The sequence below is a fragment of the Cryptotermes secundus genome, unplaced genomic scaffold (assembly GCF_002891405.2).
Source record: "Cryptotermes secundus unplaced genomic scaffold, Csec_1.0 scaffold321, whole genome shotgun sequence".
Classification (NCBI taxonomy): Eukaryota; Metazoa; Arthropoda; class Insecta; order Blattodea; family Kalotermitidae; genus Cryptotermes; species Cryptotermes secundus.
The window spans coordinates 1,544,767-1,563,252 of record NW_019721009.1 but is presented as its reverse complement, the minus strand read 5'-3'; the positions used below and the strand labels follow the sequence as shown (position 1 = coordinate 1,563,252).

Below are 18,486 nucleotides of genomic sequence, written 5' to 3'. Positions count from 1 at the left end.
TCGAGGCTCCCTCATTTTCTAGACAATCGGCTCACGGATGGCGGTGGGGTTGTCAGCCTTACGCGCCGGCCGGCCTTTACCCCCAGGAAGATTTTTGATACTCATTTCTGTTAGAGGCTGAGTAGATCACAGGGCCATAGTTCGGATGGAAGGATTATGTCAATTGAAAACTACAATGACTTCATCGGGAATCGAACCCCGCGACCTTCCGGCTTGTAGCATAGTGCCTCAACCAACTGCTCTACCGCGTGCCCCTTAAGAATGTGGAGGGACTAACAAGAAGACGGATGATATTATATATTAAGAGGCTTCATAATTTAAACTCGGTGCCAAATATTATAAGTAAGAAGTAAAGCTATCCCTGTAAGAGGCCGTGAAGGCCCATAGGGTTGTGAGACGTCGAGGGTCTCACATTATCTAGACAGTCGCCTCAAAGATGGCGGTAAGGTTGTCAGCTTTACGCGCCGGCCGCGCTTTACTCACCATGAAAAGTATTTAATTAATTCCTGGCATTAATTTCTGTTAGAGGCTGAGTCGACCCCAGGGCCATAGTGCGGCCGGAAGGATTAGGTCAATTGAAAAAAATCCAATGACCTAATCGTGACTTGAACCCACGACCTTCCGGCTTGTGGCATATGCCTCAACCATCTACGCTACCGTATGCCAAATATTATATGCACACAATTATTTAATAGTTTTACTATTATCCATCTTCCTATTTTTAAATTAATAACACAGTTTCGGAGACTGGACTCCAACTTCAGTTAAAATCTAACTCAGCCCAAATCAATAAAGCTAGTCCTATCCACTGGTCCCTATCCTGAACCAGATCAGTCCAGTCCGTATCACTCATCCTGTATCTCGAAGATACATCTTAATATTATCCTCCAACCTATTTCTACGTCTTCCTAGTGCTGTTTCCTTCTGGCATTCCTACCAGAAACCCAAATGCATCCCGCTTCGTCTCCATTCATGTTATATGTCCTGCCAATCTTATACTCCTTGACTTGATCATTCTAATTATACTTGGAGACGAGTACAAGTTACGAAGCTCCTCATTATGCAGTTTTTTCCTCCAGCCTCATATTACTTTACCCAGTTTTCCTTTGGATTCATTTGTTCCATCCCTCGAAAGGAGGAGGATATGATAAAACAACTTACGACCTGAGGACAGCCATGTCAGGTCGAAACATGCTGTATTAATAACAAGAACAAGGGAATAAAATATGACAGTGTGGCAACAGCCAAGCGCCAAAGAAACATTAAAAAAGTTGCAATAATAAGACCGAGAATACGTTGCTAAGTAAGAGTCATACTTTCTAGCAACAATCGACTATGATTCGAGAATATGAGCATGCGCCGACGGGTCCGGCGCTCTGAGCCACAAGCTAAATTTAGTTTCATTTTTGGATAAGAAATTTACTCGTACAGTAGCTACATGCGCCTGTGTCACAAGATCTGTAGGACGGCCAATCTGTGCTACAGAAAATTGCCTTTATGAGTCCTGCCCCTAACTTGTCAGCAAAAGAACAGGTTGTTCATCACTTCGGTGAATGTGGAGTCTGTATTAATACCACTCTGCCAAACAGCCGTTACCATTTGTACGTCTCCCAAGGAAATCACAATGAAGAGTTGTCTCTTCTGGGATATACCGCCGTGTAGTCAGTCGAGAGTTAACCGATGTTTCGGAGGAAAATGTGTCCATCTTCATGGTTCAGCAAAAACCAGCATGAAGCAGGTAGCAAATAGAGCCGCTGAAGGCTGTTTTTGCTCCGACCATGAAGATAGAGGTGATATGTCTCTCCGAAACGTCGGTTGAATTTCAATGGACTACACGGTGTTATATCCCAGAATAGAGAATAATATTTGTGTGTTAACCATTCAAGAGCCCAGAAAGTACTAGAATACCATTTGTAACATCGAGGACGTCTAAGAAAACAGACTACTCGTATACATCTACGCTATTTTCTTCGATGCTGTGGGGCGCGGGTACAATTGTAATGCACCTCTGACAGTTCTGACAACATACTGGAGACGAACTGACATAAATCAGAAAGGTTATGGTTTCCAAGGCGCACATTTGATTTGTGCTTAAAAGTATTCCAGGACCTAAGCAACTTCATTTGAAAGCGGCCTCCGTAGTCTAGAGGTAACGTTCCCACCTCATGACTCGTGGAACGCGGGTTCAAACCCGGCGGAGGTCGTGGAATTTTTAAGGGCGGAAAAATTCAGGGAACAAGTCCTCCGGGAGGGTCTTTAAGCCGTGGGTTCCGTGTCGTAGCTTTACGGCACGTAAAAGAACCTCATACCTCCAAAGAAGGTCACTGAACCAAATTCAAGGACGTTTCCCGCCCAACAGTAGTTTCTAACGCCTCTGATAGATGGGGGAAGCATTACAGATATTACCAAACCAGTAGAGGCCGAACTCGCTGGCTACTCCGGGACTGATGGTACGCACCAATATCGGTAGGGTATAGAGACTGGTAGAATATCATAGAGGGAAGCACAATGGACCAATACTGGTCTAAGTGCATGGGGAAACCCACCCTCTCCAATAACTAACTACCTAACTAACTAACTAACTAACTTCATTTGACCTCTTTCAAAGATCTATAGACCCTACTAGCGTTGGAAATGTGTAAAGCATTAAGGCAGAGGAGTAAAGGCGAGATGCTATTGTAGCGTGGAATTGCTATGCAATAGGCGAATGAACAAAGGTGTTGTATACCACGTTTCTAGGCAACGGCGTGGTAAACATGCCTCTACAATAGTTGCCTTAGGCATCTTCCAAGAAGACAACTGGTAGATCTGACACATTTATTTAATCACTGCTTTCGGTTGTCATATTTTCCAAAGCCTTGGAAGGAAACAAAAGTTATAAGGTTACCGAAACCCGGTAAGGACCCAAAATTTCTTCAAAATTTACGTCCGATTAGCCTCTTATCTACAACAGGCAAGTTATTCTGAAAATAGTCCAAAGGCACGTTGAAGAAAAAGGTCTAATTAAGGCAAGCCACTTTGGTTTCCGTGCCCGTCACAGCACGACACTGCAAAGTACGACGCTTACGGACCATGTAACCTTAAATTTGAACAATAACATGGCTACAGCTGCTGTATTCTCGAATATTGAAAAAGCCTTTCATATGACATGGCACCTTGGCTTGCTGTGGTGGTTTGCAAAGCGTGGAGATTTGCGGTGGCACTGTAATTACATGTACTTCCGAGTCGCGTGTATAAGTGGTCAATAAATCTATTCACCAATCCAAACCCCTTCTATAGTCACCCCCAATACGTGATACTATGTTTGTGAGGTGTATCCAACTCAATAAATGGACTAAACAACCAGGATTCCTTATTCAGGAGGACATAATTTCTGTTCGCTACTACATGAGGACTGGGTACATCATTTTCCCTCTAGAACAGGAGTCAGAGCGTGAAGCTGAGCACCATCCATCACGTAAGGCCGAAATCTATAGCGCATGGAAGACTGCAACCCTTCACGCCCCATAAGTACAACATATACACCGGCTAAGGGATGCATTTCATTTCCAGTCCAATGAATATAAGGCGTACTCTCTCACAGGCAAAGCAACAAACGCTTATACTGTTAGTATGTAACTCCAATTTATATTCCAATATGACCCGTCTTAAGAATAAATTAACTCCAAAATATATAAATAAAAAACCCTTATTATAGTATGTAGTATATATAGTGCACACAAGACAGTAACTGTGAAGAATGCAGGAAGTTCGAGCCACTAAAGGTGAGGCAACTGAATGAATCAGCAACTACTACCCGAGGCAACACATTCAATAAATACTCTACAGTGATTGTGTAAGTACGTATATATCACACTGGTGAATCCACTCGGTTTACATGTAAATCTACATTATGCACACGTTAGAATAATTGTAACTAAAAATCGGACATAGATGGCACACCACGTGCCGAAACATGTCCTAGATAGCAACTCTACTGGCTGGAAACAGCGTTTTGTTGACAGGAACATTAGCTGATTGGTCCTTTATTTGAAACTATTTCACTCACTACACGTTTCGGCCTAAATATGCCATTTTCAGGTGCGCAGAAGTTTTGGACATGGCTACTGCTGCTCACTGTAATGCGGGTTTTCTTTCTGTTGCAGTTGCCTCAGGCTATTTTTAGTTGCACATGGTTTTCTGTAATGTGTGATGCATTATGTCAGGTATATATGTATCTTCGGGAGCCGGGATAGCGTAGTAGGTGTAGCGACTGGCTACGGGCTGGACGACCGAGGGGTCGGAGTTCGACTCCTGATAGGGTCAAGAATTTTCTCTTCTCCAAGTCGTACAGGTCGGCTCTGCGGTTCACCCAACCTCCTATTCAACAGGTACGTGGGCTCTTTCCCCGGGGCTAAAGCGCCTTAGGCGTGAACCTGACCACTCACCCCCCCACAAGTGCCGAGATCAAGAAAATGTGAATCTATACATCCACTCCCCCATACGCCTTCATGGAGTATTGCTTAATTAGTTTAAGCACAGAGACAAATTTACTCTTACTTCATATGTCTTCAGTTATTGGCTTTATATATACACACACACACACAATAAATGTGCATCACACATTACAGAAAATAACGTGCAACTAAAAGTAGCCGGAGGCTACTGCAATAGAAAGGAAAATCGCGTTGCAGTGAGCAGCCGTATCCTTGTCCACAACACCTGTACACCTGAAGATGCCACAGTTAGGCCGAAACATGCACGCTGCACCTAGACGGCGATAAGCTGAAATACGTATAATCTGTAGCGAATCCCACAACAGGGTGCACCAAAATATGAGGGACACCGCCCCTTTCTTACCTCCCAGTGACTGAAGACGAGCTGCGGACTAGCCAGCCCAGAGGTTTGCTTGCGAATCTCTGGAGCGAACTCGAAGCTCTCGACGACGGGCAGCACAGCTGTGACGGTGAAGGTGCTGGTTCCTTCTTGGATGTCTCCGTGAAGGATGCGTCCGTGACGACGCCCCAGAACAGCGTACATCTTGCCTGCAACAGAATCGTGCCTAATTAAACATTGAGTATATGACGCTTGGTTCTTGTGTCTTACTTCAAGGGAACTGCATCGGACGGGCGTACTCCATAATGTGATGAGACACGAAATTACTAACGGCTTTGTTTTTAAATTTATTACTCTTTATAGGATTTTAGGTTCTCACAGCGGTTGTTATGCAGAGTTACACCTTACGGGATATATCGCCATGTAGTCCGATCAGTGTCTACATCCGCTTGATACATTCTTCATGCTGGTTTCTTGCTTAGCTTATTCTTTAATCTGAAGATGGAGGCGATATCTTCCTACGAAACTTCGGATGAATTTCAACGGACAACACGACATTATTTCCCAGAAGATAGAATTCCTTTAGTACGCTTACTTAAAAATAGGAAAAAAAATTAAAAGCAAATTAGTAGAAGTGTCCGATATAAAAGTATTAACAAGATCTGCTTTGGAGTTGGTAAAAGACAAGGAAAATTTCATGTATGATATTATGTCAAAAAGGATTTATTATGGATCAAAATGGCTGCAAATGTGAACTACCTGTTGACTTTTAGCAGAAATCTCTCATACTGAATTTCAACAATAACTGTGAAACGGCTTGCGGGAGACATGGAAAAGTATAATTATGTCCTCATACAAATTGGGGTTTTCTTATGGATCAACATGGCGGAAAATAAAAAAAAATCCCATAACTTTTCATGAAACTCTCCCATTGTAATTGTTATTGCAGTTGTCAATCGTATTTGCATTGTATTCATTTTATGTAATGTGTCCTTTATTGATTGTGTAGTTTTGTGTCCTGTGTTTTGTTTGAGTGTGGTGTGTTATTTCTGTTGTGTCTTATTGTACTCGTAGTTCCTGTGTTTTCATTACTTTACCAGGAGACGACTAGTGTACGTATAACAGCGAATTATAAAGTGCAGAAATAGCAATAGCGCTATAATTACTTGTAATTACTGGTGGTGTGTATAAGGCGTAAATAAACCCGTTCATCCAAACCAGAACCCGCGTTATTAGTCACTAATAATAGTGACAATAGTCAACATCACAACATTGATAGGACGCATAATATAACAATAAGTTATGGGAAGAACCGATCACCTACTTTCATTAATACCATACGGACCACAAATAAGAAGTCGAGTGCAACAACTCTTCTATTGTTACGTGTATTCGTTACCGTAGTAACGTTTTCATCGAGCCGTTACCCAGCAACGATATGGGAATACATATACAGACTGATGGGAGTGATTTATGAAGTACGCCGTTGAGATTGGATCAGGTTTCATGATATACATAACAAGATTCATACAAATTGGTTCAGGTATTCAAAAGTTCAAAGAGGGGGGATATGCAGACACACAGACGGCATAGTGATCACATAAGTTTATTTTTTTAAATAAGGAGCGTAAGCCGTAAAACAAAATCATTTGATCTTCTCGTGTAGGTGCTCAGACTCTCATGGCGGTGTGTTCCAATTGTGGGCCGCTGGGTTACGACACCGTATAGTCTTGTAGGTAGTTAACGACGTTTCGGAGAAACATTTTGCCTTCATCTTCAGCGTGTCCGAGCCTTGAAAAATAGATACAGCATGTTCCTCCGCAACTTTCTTGTGTAACTGTACGGTGTCACAACCCATAAACCACAGCCTTATCTTGGCTTACGGTATTCTATTTTACGATACTCTTAATGTTTAGACTACATAGCGTAAGCGGTAGTATGGTTCATATATTAGAAATAATTTGCCTGGGGAGATTAGTAAAACACGAAAAATTTCAGTCAGAGTCCGTGTCCTGGCCGAGATTCGAACAAAGCACTCTCAGAATACAAGTCTACAGCGTTACCACTACAAAAACCAATTCGGTGAAACGATCTGTTGACTTCATATCTCATTGTAATATATTTGTGATGTTTCAGAGATATCCACAGAACATCGTAGAAAAATGGCGTAAATTAGCCACAAACATTTCCTTTAAGATGTAATCAGTTCGTAATAACATAGAACCACGAGCAGGAATCAGCTTTAGGACAAAGGCGATAGACGCCATGTTGAACCGAAGACATAAAAGAAATACACACTAACGAACAGGACGCAAAAAGAAGGGACAATAAATCAAGGTCGAGTCTTCTAGGAAAAAGTAAACAGTAAACATTTTATGGATTTGTAATTCGAGACATAAATGTGGGCAAATGGAAGACAACCAATGTCGCGACGTGAGGCCAAGGCTATTATCTCGGTTTTTATCGTTCAGAACAGCAATGTGGAAGCTATACTGCAGTCTGCTTTCAAGAAAAAAGAAATAACTACTACGAAGACTGCACAACAGGAAAGCAGAACGCTGCCAAATATATCATATATAATGGCATTCGTACCAACTGGCACCAGCAATTATTGTCTTTGGTAGCGTAGCATAGCAAGAACAATGTTATTATCTGGGTTTATCAATGATTCTTGGAAGAATATCCAACAGACAACACTACAAGAATGTGACAAGGAAACATAACACTCAAAGGGTCATCAAAATGTTTTCTCACGTTATGATGAGAATTAAACTTGACGAAGCCCATCCTTCGGCAGCCGAGACAGCGCAGTCGGTACAGTTACTGGCTACGGGCTCGACGGCCGAGGGGTTGGAGTTCGAGTCCCAGTAGGGACGAGATTTTTCTTTTCTCCACGTCGTCAAGACAAGTTCTGCGGCCCACCCAGCCTCCTATCCAATGGGTACGGGGGAATCCTTCCCCAGGGGTAAAGCAGCCGAAGCGTAAAGCTGACCACTCACCTCTAATCAGTGCAGAGGTCAAGAACATGTGGATCTATATACGAGGACAGGGACAACTTTACTTCAGCACATCCTTAACAGTTTAAAGCACAGTGGTTAATGTATGTACCATCTATCTATCTATGGCTCTACAGCCCTTTGTTGGACCTTGGCCGCTATTTCAGTTTCTTAATCCTATACACAGTCGGTAGGACTCCTTGGACGGGAGATCAGCCCGTTGCAAGGCCGCTACCTACACATAGAACAAGATAGAATAAACGCACACAGATATATGACTCGAGTGGGATTCGAACCAACGATTCCAGTGTTCGGTCAGGGAAAGACAGTTCATGTCTTGGACCGCGTGGCCACTGTTATCGGCTTTCAGTAGTTACAGTTAACCTTTATACATTATATGCATTGTGTAAGGAATTTTAAACAAACTAAAAATATTAACCATCTTTATTGTTCATCAACCGTCCGCACGAAATCCATAGATAATATATCAGTAGTTAATAAGATCTTAAATTTCGTGACAATGGTATACGAGGTGGTATCGGAAAGTTCCCCGAATGTTGTTGTAACTACCTCGGTGATAGAAGATGGGATGGGAGGCCAAGGTCACACTTCCGCAAACCTATTGCATCAGTATGCCACGTGACACCGCGCTGTAAACACATTTTCTTTACACGAGTTCGTCTTCGACTTCGTGTTTCGATTTGTCTGCGATGGATGGCAAAATCGAGCAGCGTGTCTGCATTAAGTTTTGCATGAAGCTCGGTACATCCGCTACCGAAACCACTGAAATTCGTGAGGCTTTTGGAGAACATTCTTTAAGCCGAACAGCGGTTTCTTAATGATATTCACGTTTCAAGGCCGGTCGAGTGTCATTTGAAGATGGCGCACACCGAGCACCAGCAAAACGATAGAAAATGTTGAAGAAATTCGAGAACTCATCAACGAAAACCGCCGCCGAACAATCCATGAGCTCGCAGACACTGTTGGGATCAGTTATGGATTTTGCCACATGGTTGTAACAGAAAATTTGGACATGCGCCGCATTGCCCCTTCATCACAAGCCCGCCCACATATTCCAGAAAACCACAGAGTATGTGACTAACAACATCATGGTTATCGTTCCCCATTCTCCCCACTCGCCAGACTTAGCCCTCTGTGATTTCGCGTTCTTTCCAAAATTGAAAATGAAACTGAAGGGACGACGTTTTGAATCCGATATCCAGAGGGAATCACAAGCGGCACTCGACAGCATAGAGGAAAATGAGTTCCACGGTGCTTTTGAGGCACGGAAAAAACGATGGGATCCCTGTATACATTCCCAGGGAGACTATTTTGAAGGATATGGCAGCCAAAGTTGAGTAAGTTAAGTCAGCAATTCTTTTTTGGCCTAGTCCCGGAACTTACCGATCCACCACGTATTAATGCTGACTATTTGTACATAATGGCCTTGCGACGAGCTGATCACCCTCCCAAGGAGTCCTACAGTATGTGTAAGATGTAGAAAAACCGAAGTGAACGGAGTTGATGGAGGTAGGCCTAGGCCCACTGGGGCTGTAGTGCTAAGGGGGAATTTGTACATTATACACCGTCTCGTATTTTTTATTTGTTTATAAGAACGTTCAGTCTCAGTTGGGCTCAACCGACAGAGCTAGTCCCTAGCTCTGTCTTAACCCGGAGAATGGGATTGTATCAATGGGGTGCACTGTGTGGATCTGAGGAAGAAAGCAGATCCAGGCTCCGAAACGTTGTTTCAGAAAACGTGACCATGGATAATGTTTAAACAGTCAATAATTATATCAATAGTTATTAGTAATATATTTCTCTGAAACCACAACACGTTCCGATCAATGATCATCGGGTGACATTTCTAACATTCTTTCTCTCTTTTTTTTTTGACAAAATAAAAGGAGGCTTATATGATCACCTTGTTATCTGTGTGTCTGTATATGTATTCCCCTAACGACTTCTGAATAACTGAATCATCTTTATAGAACCTGATACGTATGTCATGGCACCTGAATGCACCTCAACGGCGTACTTCATAAATGTGCCCATCTGTAATACCAACATTACATCCTCACAAACTGCATTATTTTACTGACTTCTTGACACATACGAGGTACAACGAAATTTTTCTTCTTACTTGTTGCATCAGATATTCAAATTACAGTGAAAGGAAAGTGATTAGTTCTTCCCAGAACTTCTTGTCTACAAATAATTTACTAAATTGCTTATTACTAACTTACTGATTATTACTGAGTATGGAACAATGATGGGATAATGATTAGTACGAGAAAAAAGAAAGTCTCAGAGAAAATCCCCCTGTAATGCCACTTCATCAGTCATGAATATCACATTAATTTAACAGGGACTGAACCCGAGGCACTGCAGTAAGAAGCTGGCGCCTAACAGCCTGAGCTATGGCACGGCCCCAAAAGAAACATATGCTGACTAGATTTATACACTGAGGTTAAAGTTTAGAGGCTTGCATAATATATAAAACCGAATGTAGTCAGTGGGAATTCTGAGAAACATGTGAAAATAGGCATAGTGTCGGCGCATGTAGGTTCATTAAACCCTTCAGTCCTGTGGTATGAGGTACTAAAATCAGTCGGACATACAAGATTTAGCAGAGAATTATTGTAGGTCAATGCATACCTACACAAAAAATACTGCTAAAATTATAATAGCTTGTGTTCAAAATTATTTGCCCTACGGCACCAACGACTTTGATTTTCCTGTTAAAATATTCCAAAGACAGACAGACGAGTCAGAAGTCTAGACGCTGTGCTTATATCGACACGTGTAAGGGAAATACAGCTGGAAATGATTATCAATAATAAATATGTGAGGGCCCGAACCATATGAAAGAAATCTGTCTTTAAAGACAGCAACTTCCCATGATATAAATTTCCAATTTAACTCTCGAACCACAAGTAGATTTTTTAGAGTAGCACCACACGACACTATCGATTGTGCCCCAATTAACTGTTCCGAATACAAATGATATAGAATTCTGTTTGACATAGACCAAGACAGCAATACTGAGCAAAGCACAGGAAGGGGTGGTGAATGTTGATCCATATTAGAGTAGAGCAGCAATTTGCTGTTGGCCTTTGCCAGCAGAGTCATTCTTGGTTTCGGGCCCAGTGTCCATATTTATATTCGTTCCAAAACCATTTAGGTATTTTGAAATGGGGTATCCAATTAGATGACAGGTGGGGTCCGACTACCTGATTGGTGATAATTGCGAATTCCCACTACAGATACGGCTCTGTTTCGGGATCTTACGGTCACTGAACATTCACTATTTTTAAGAGTCCCGGGACAGTTCAGTAGATATAGCAACGGGCTACGGGCTGGGATTCGATTCCCAGGAGGAGTACAATTTTTTCTCTTATCGAAAGCGTCTAGAACATCTTTGGGCCCACCCAGCCTCTTATCCAATGGGTACCTGAGACTCTTGCCCCAAGATCAAGATTGGCGGAGCTTTATCTGTACGCCCCCATACGTCTTCATGGCGCTTAATTAATTAAGCACAGGGACAACTTTACCCCTGCCTTCATACAGGCCACCGGAAAGTTAGTCAATGGACGACCCTGATGTTTGTTATTCGGGACAGTCCACGCTACAGAATTCCATTTTAATAGTATGCATCCTGTTGTGTGTTAAAAACAAGGTATATAAAATGTATACAAAAGTATGGAGTCTACACAACAATATTCTGTATTTATTTAAAGTAGACACTATCGTATTACATTTGTTTTTATTGACGCTATAAACAAGGTACATAAAAGGTACACAACAGTATGCTGTATTTAAAACAAAGCAGACACTATCGTTCAAACATTTAAACAAGGTACACAAAATATATATAANAAATATATACACAAGTATGCAGTTTACAACAATATTCTGTATTTAAATCAAAGTAGACACTATTATATTAACATTTGTCAATAAAATCAAATTTTGATACGATAGTGTCTACTTCGTTTTAAATACAGAATATTGTTGTGTAGTCTGCATACTTTTGTATACATTTTATGTATATAAATCCGGTTCAGTTCTCAATCCATGCGCTGAATTTGTCACAATAGCTCCACACAGAATCGGATCGATATTGACTTGTTTACATAATTTAACCGAGGACAGTTTAGGATAATTTACAGAAGTCCATTGAAAACATTACTCAACATTAATGGTAATTTATTCCTTGTTAGTTATTAGCCATCTTACATGCACACTTGCATTTTTAAAACATTTAAAAGTTCTAAAATAAATTTTCTTCAGCATCACTGGCGTATGCATATATGTTTCGACCAACATCGGTCATCTTCGGGTGTCTCTAAAATTGCTGACGGGACTGGTACGGTACACACGACACAATAAGAGGAACTACCCATCAATACATGGCACATGGACGCACAGATGGGGGCATTTCCCCCCAAATTTAATTTATAGACGGAAGCACAGCAGTTTCTTAAGCAATTTTTGACCCCCTGAAGTTGACCAATGTTGGTCGAAACATGCAGTGTACATATAGCAGTGATGTAGAAGATATTTTTAAGTTTAAAACTTTTAAATGTTTTAAAAAGCAAGTTGTATGTCAAACGCACGTTAACTAACAAGGAATTAATATGCGACGTGAGAGAGGATCCTGCAATATTAATGGTCACGTTAAGTGAGTTGTAGCGCCGTGTAGTTCGGGGAAAGCACAACGTTTCGGAGGAAATTAGTACCTCCATCTTCAGTATCGAAGAGTAAGCCAAGCAAGAGACCAATATGAAGCAGACGACAAGAAAAGCAAAATATTTATGGTTTCCTACTGGGTTTGCTCTTCAATCCTGAAAATTAAGATTACATGTCCCTCCGAAACGTCGGCTAACTTTTAATCGACTACAAGAAATTATATTTCAAAAGACAGAACACTTCTGTCGTACAGCGCACTGAAGATTAGAAATGCACAAAAAATTATAGTTAGGAAATATGAAAGGAAAATACAACTTTGGGTATACAGGAGTTGGGAGAATAATATTCAAGCGTATCTTCAGAAATGGGATATAAGGTATCACTGCATTCAAGTGCCTTAAAATGTGGCCGAACGGTAGGCTGATAAGAACTTTTTGGTTGTCACGGCGGTGTTTATTCACGCTGTCACGTGTTACAGTATCTATAAATGGGGTTCGGATTAGGAATTGGATTTATTGAACTCTTACAAATCGTAACTACGAGGAACTACAACACTATCGCTAATTCACATACTCAGTCTACTGTGTCTTCACCAGTCGTTGCTTGGTGACGGATGCAACAATGTCATCTGCTTCCGTGCGCACGTTCTTACCGGCTGGCGACTGTCACACAAATCGGCGCTGCTACGCAACGACGTACAACAACGGGGGCTCCTCCGCCTCCCACGCCTCCACCAGGGGCTACAGTCTGCGCGACGTCCGACGGGTGTCTCTCCCAAATGCTAACCACAAACTCATTTCTTAGACTGTGCTACTTATAACATCTCGGCACAGACCACACAGAAAACACTGCTTCTCTGTCAGAGGATCAATTGTTGCGTTCACGTCTGTTGGGATTCTCATGTGATGGCTACTCAGCCACAGCCTAGCAACGGCCGCTGTTTACAGAGCCATTACTTAGCAACTGCTGTTGTACAACTGCTTATCACGAGGTCGTTGTCTAGCAACGGGTCTACATGTCAAAATACTCTCGTCTACTGGGTTGTGACACTGTGTAGTACCGTAGGCAAATACGGAGTTTTCGGAGGGATACACTGCTTTCATTTCTAAATTTCAGGATGAAGGCAGCACGTTCTTCCGAAACGGCGGTATCTGGCTATAGAACTACCGGTGTCGCAATCCAGAATAGAACAGTCTGAACTTTGCGTTTCCTTAAAAGACAGAATATCTCTTTCGCTTAGGAGGGGGTAGAGGCCAACTGTGTCCACTCGGCACGCCGGCCACTGATTGGCTTATTCTAGCNAGTCGCTGGATTCCCATCGCGGCGGCCCGGGTTCGATTCCGAGTCTGGTGAAGTGGGATTTGTGGTGGACAAAAGTGGCGCTGGGGCAGGTTTCTTCCGAGTACTTCGGTTTCCCCTGCCAATCTTCATTCCACCAATTGCTCCACAATCACCCTCACCTATCATCTGTGGCTGGTACAATAGGCCCGAAGTGGCTGCAGTACATGGGACTTAGTCCCACCCCACTAGCAATAAAATAATACTTAGTTATGTAACCCAGATTTGTACAGCGTCGAATAAGGAGACTGGTCAGAAATGAAACGGAAAAGATGTGGAAGTAAGCGATCATTACCTATGTAGTTATGGCATTCACATGGAAACCCATTTAAAAACAGTCATGACAGCCGGTCGCGGGCCCTAATTTTCAACCCCGGACTTCCCGCATACGAAGTAAAATTGCTAGGGTCCCTACTAATTATTTTTTAATTCCTTGGGGTGGGGTGAGACTGATTCCACTTGGTATTTCGGCCACTGTTTGGCCTATTGTACCACTACAGACGGGGTTCGGATTGGTGATTCGATTTATTGACAACTTATATATTCACAACTTGTAACTATAAGTAACTGTAACCGCCTCGCTGGTTTACACACTCGAAGGATCACTGAACTGTAGCACACATAAAGTCTTCTATGTCTTCAGTAGCTGTTTCCTGGTAACGGCTTCTAACAGTGGAGATTCTTCGCCTTCTGCGCTCACGCCACTGACTGCTGGTTACCGTCTCACAACTAATCTCATTGCTTCAACTGACTAACTCTCAGGCTGGTGGCCATCTCATACCAAACTCTCAGTTCACGGACTGATTGTAGCTCCCAACCTGCCCCGCTTATAATGTCTCGGCACGGACGGCACAGAAGACACTGTTGCTCATTGCTATAGTTCAGCTGTTGCTTCTTAAGAATCTGCTGCTTAGAAACGACTGTTGTTTCGTTGTTTGGAGGTCGTTGCGTAGTAAACGTTCTACACGCTACAGTACAGATATGAGGCAAGATTAGCGTCATTGTCGTCATACAGCTTTACAGGGCATTCTGACTCACAGAAGTTCACTTTACTTACAACACGCAAACATGCATAAAATTATCGTAATTTCTCAAGTGACGGATCAGGTTGCTGGATCGGTGACCATCTGAACTTACATTTGGGAAATACAAACCGCCTCGGCAGAGGATCCTATGATTGAAATGAGGCTGTATGGCAAATAAGTAGAAGTTATATCCCAAGTTGTCGCGAAACGTCGCCTGAGGATGCGGATTAAATGTAGGATACAATAGGCTCGCAATGACAAAATTATTATAAGTTAATCCTTACTGGAAACTTGTATCTTAATCTGAATGTAATTAAATAATAATGACACACAGGACACAGATGTCCGTCATTAGTTATCCATTACATATGTAAACCAGGAATATGTTTGATACAACAAAAATTCAGTCTTAGTAGATGTTGATATAAGACCATGCGTTACAAGTCAATGACTATTCGTGTATCTGAAGAACACCTGAAGATGACTATTAAGGGTCGAAACATGTAGCGTTGATTTTAAATCAATCAATAAAAACATCTTTTGTGCCCACGGCGGAACATTTAAATATCTTGTTAATTTTTAATTTTAGTTGTTAATTTTAATATCTTACTAGTTAGAGTCAAGCCAATTTTCCATTTTCTAAATTTATTTTACTTATGTATAACGCAATGACAATGCCACTTAGTCAGACTGTACGGTGTCTAACGACTAGATGACAGTGAACANCAAGGTCGTTTTTACCGCCATCAGAGTCTGAACTGTTGTACTGTCAGTCTTCACAACCTGATCAAGTTTTTCTTTTTCTTTTTTTCCTTGGCACTACAGCCCCAGTGGGCCTAGGCCTACCTCCATGAACTCCGTTCACTTCGGTTTTTCTAGATCTTACACATGCGGTAGGACTCTTTGGGCGGGTGATCAGCTCGTCGCAAGACCTCTGCCTGTACACAAACACAGAAAAACGCACACAAACATCCATGCCCTGAGTGGGATTCGAACCCACGATCCCGGTTTCCGAGCGAGCGAAGACAGTACAGTTAGGCCTACTATTTCGGAATTGTATTGAGTGATTGAGAAGAACCAGAATAATTATCAGAATAGTTGGTGCCTCGGCCGAGATTCGAATCTGTGACCTCCCGAATACAAGTCAAACGCGTCACCGCTTCAGCCGACTTTCTTGTCTATCTGCTTATCGTGTATGTAGGATTAATAACGCGTTAGACTTCTAACACACTGAGCGTTACGATCGCTGTCGGGGGGTTACTCCTCCATGAGGAGAATTATCTAACGTTCACTGATATTAATCAATAGACGGATGACATGACTGAAGCACTCCAAGCATGCAAATATGAGAATGAAAGCGTACAAGTATGTGCTTCACCATGACTTCAAGGAGAACAGGTGATGGTGGGGGCCACAACATCGATGTGGTATTACAAAAGAGTTTCGATTAAAAAATATATACCACCATTATTCCTGCAAGTTCATTTCGCCAAAATCACCATTCAGATATTTCGTATCACATAGTCTACATATTAGTAAAACGACCCTGAAAATTCAAAGGCAAATTTGATAATTCCAATACGGTTTCTGCACGTAACACTTCCACTCATTATCTATCATACATTATAGCGTTTGAGGGTCACAAAAAAGATCCAGACTGCAATACCGACTGAAGCATAGGTACCACTTACTACATTTTAGTATCATTCAATGCTAGTGTGAGGTACTGAGAGAATCGTTAATTATACCACACATAAATAAAGGAGATATAGCTCTACTATTCTTGATCTAGGCATTAGATGGAGGTGAGTGGCTAGCTTCACGCCCCGGCTGCTTAACCCCAAGGGATAGAGCCTCAGTACATATTGGATAGGAGGCTGATGGGTCCCAGAGCCGGTTTGGACGCTGTGAAGGGGGAGAAAATTCTTACCCCTGCCGGGAATCGAAGCCAGGCCGTTCATTCCGTCGCTTTACCGACAGAAATAAATGAGACGAAAGTTCCTAAAGCACTGTATCCTCATGCATAGGTCCCACTACCTTCATAATGTAGGAAACGTTATAAATGCATGCACAAAAGTCCGTAAGAATGTTCTTTCGGAGTTGAAGCTAAATGTAGGCAGTTACAACCAACATACGCCAGGCTATCCTCAATCTCTCCCCTTAAAAGAGAACCGGAAACGCAAGTAAAGAAGAGGTACACATGTATTTGAAGGCGTTCTTTATGGGCGAGTTTGCTTGAAGAACCACCTGGACTGTACACTGTCGGACTGGCTGCAGGCTGGTAGTTCATCTCAGAAAAACAAAACTTAACGAGAAAATTCGTACAAGTTCGAAATTTGAAGGGAAATTACGGTACAGAGTTCAAATGCAAATGATACTGTTATCAATATATTGGTTAATATGTCTTTCACTCACTGCTGTTTTTTTTTTCAGTCACTCCTCTCTGAAACTTCCCACATAATGGACAGAACTACTTACACTTACATGTGTTACGTCATAACATATCAAATGATTCTCTCCATGGAAATGTATTTGAAAATCGTTTCGTAGAAACTGCCCACATGTCACAGTGTTAATATCTCTTTAGGAATATCCTTTCTTCCCCTCGGCGCTACAGCTCAGGGTGAGCTTTAGCCTCCTGAACAATCTTCCTCCATTCTTCTCTGTTCTTCATTTTTCCTCCCCATCCTTTCGTGAATTCCTCCAACCATCTCAGCTCCTTCGCTGGTGTCAATTTCCGTTCAATCCATCCGAAGCTGATTGTCTGGTTTCTGTACACTTTAGTTTCTACAGTGTGAGGTTGTTAGCCTCACGTTCAGCCCCCAACCTGGAGGACCAGGGTATCCTTCCTTGTCTGGTTCCTACCCCTTGACCTGTCCGGCATAGGTGAACCTACCAGTAGCTACGCTACCGCCGGCATAGCTCTCAGGGTCTCAGGAGCACAATAAGGTGAAGACACCATCGGTGGGGCGTTAGGAATATACTGAAACATATTCTATGGAACATCTGTTCCACATCACAACAACTCTTTCGCTTGTGTATCAAAAGGGTGACTTCCCCCTGCGTTGCTGGAGAGAGTTCGTAAAATGAAATTTTGTTGGCCAAATCTATAGGCTCTGTAATTCAAATAGTGTACGCATATGCTTTAGAATAATGTGGAACTAATTCTGTTATTATAATTGATTGTTTTTTCCTGTTAAATTATAAGAAAACGATTCCCGCCTCAGTATAAATGACTAATAAACTAAACGATTTTCTGGTACTCTTGGAAGGTTAATCTGAATTCCTTTCGAAAACTATTCGAAGCGGCACAGAGTATTAAAATCGCTATCAAGCATTTGGGGGGAGGGGGACGGGACCGAGACGTATATGTAAACTCAGTGACTCCTAATAACATAATAAGACAGTTTAATTTTTTGGCCTACTCTCTATATTTTAAAAAATAAAAGTACGCTTATGAGATCACCATTCTGTGTGTCTGTAACCTCCCCCCCCCCATTTTAACTTCTGAATTGCTGAACCAGTCTTCTTGAAGCTTGGTATGTATATCATGGCACCTGAGATCATCTCAAAGGCGTAATTTATACAAATCCTTCCTATCAGTCTGTGTATCTGTCTAT

The 18,486-nt window shown here is 42.0% G+C and overlaps 1 protein-coding gene across 3 annotated transcripts in view; it reads right to left on the bottom strand.

The window, feature by feature from the left end:
• Positions 1–18,486, bottom strand: part of LOC117282029 (elongation factor-like GTPase 1) — a 442,127-nt gene that overhangs the window by 55,643 nt on the left and 367,998 nt on the right. For all 3 annotated transcript variants that reach the window (XM_033755736.1, XM_033755739.1, XM_033755737.1), the window contains one exon: positions 4,840–5,024. In XM_033755736.1, coding sequence (XP_033611627.1) covers positions 4,840–5,024 — 185 coding nt within the window. The remainder of the gene's footprint in view (positions 1–4,839; positions 5,025–18,486) is intronic.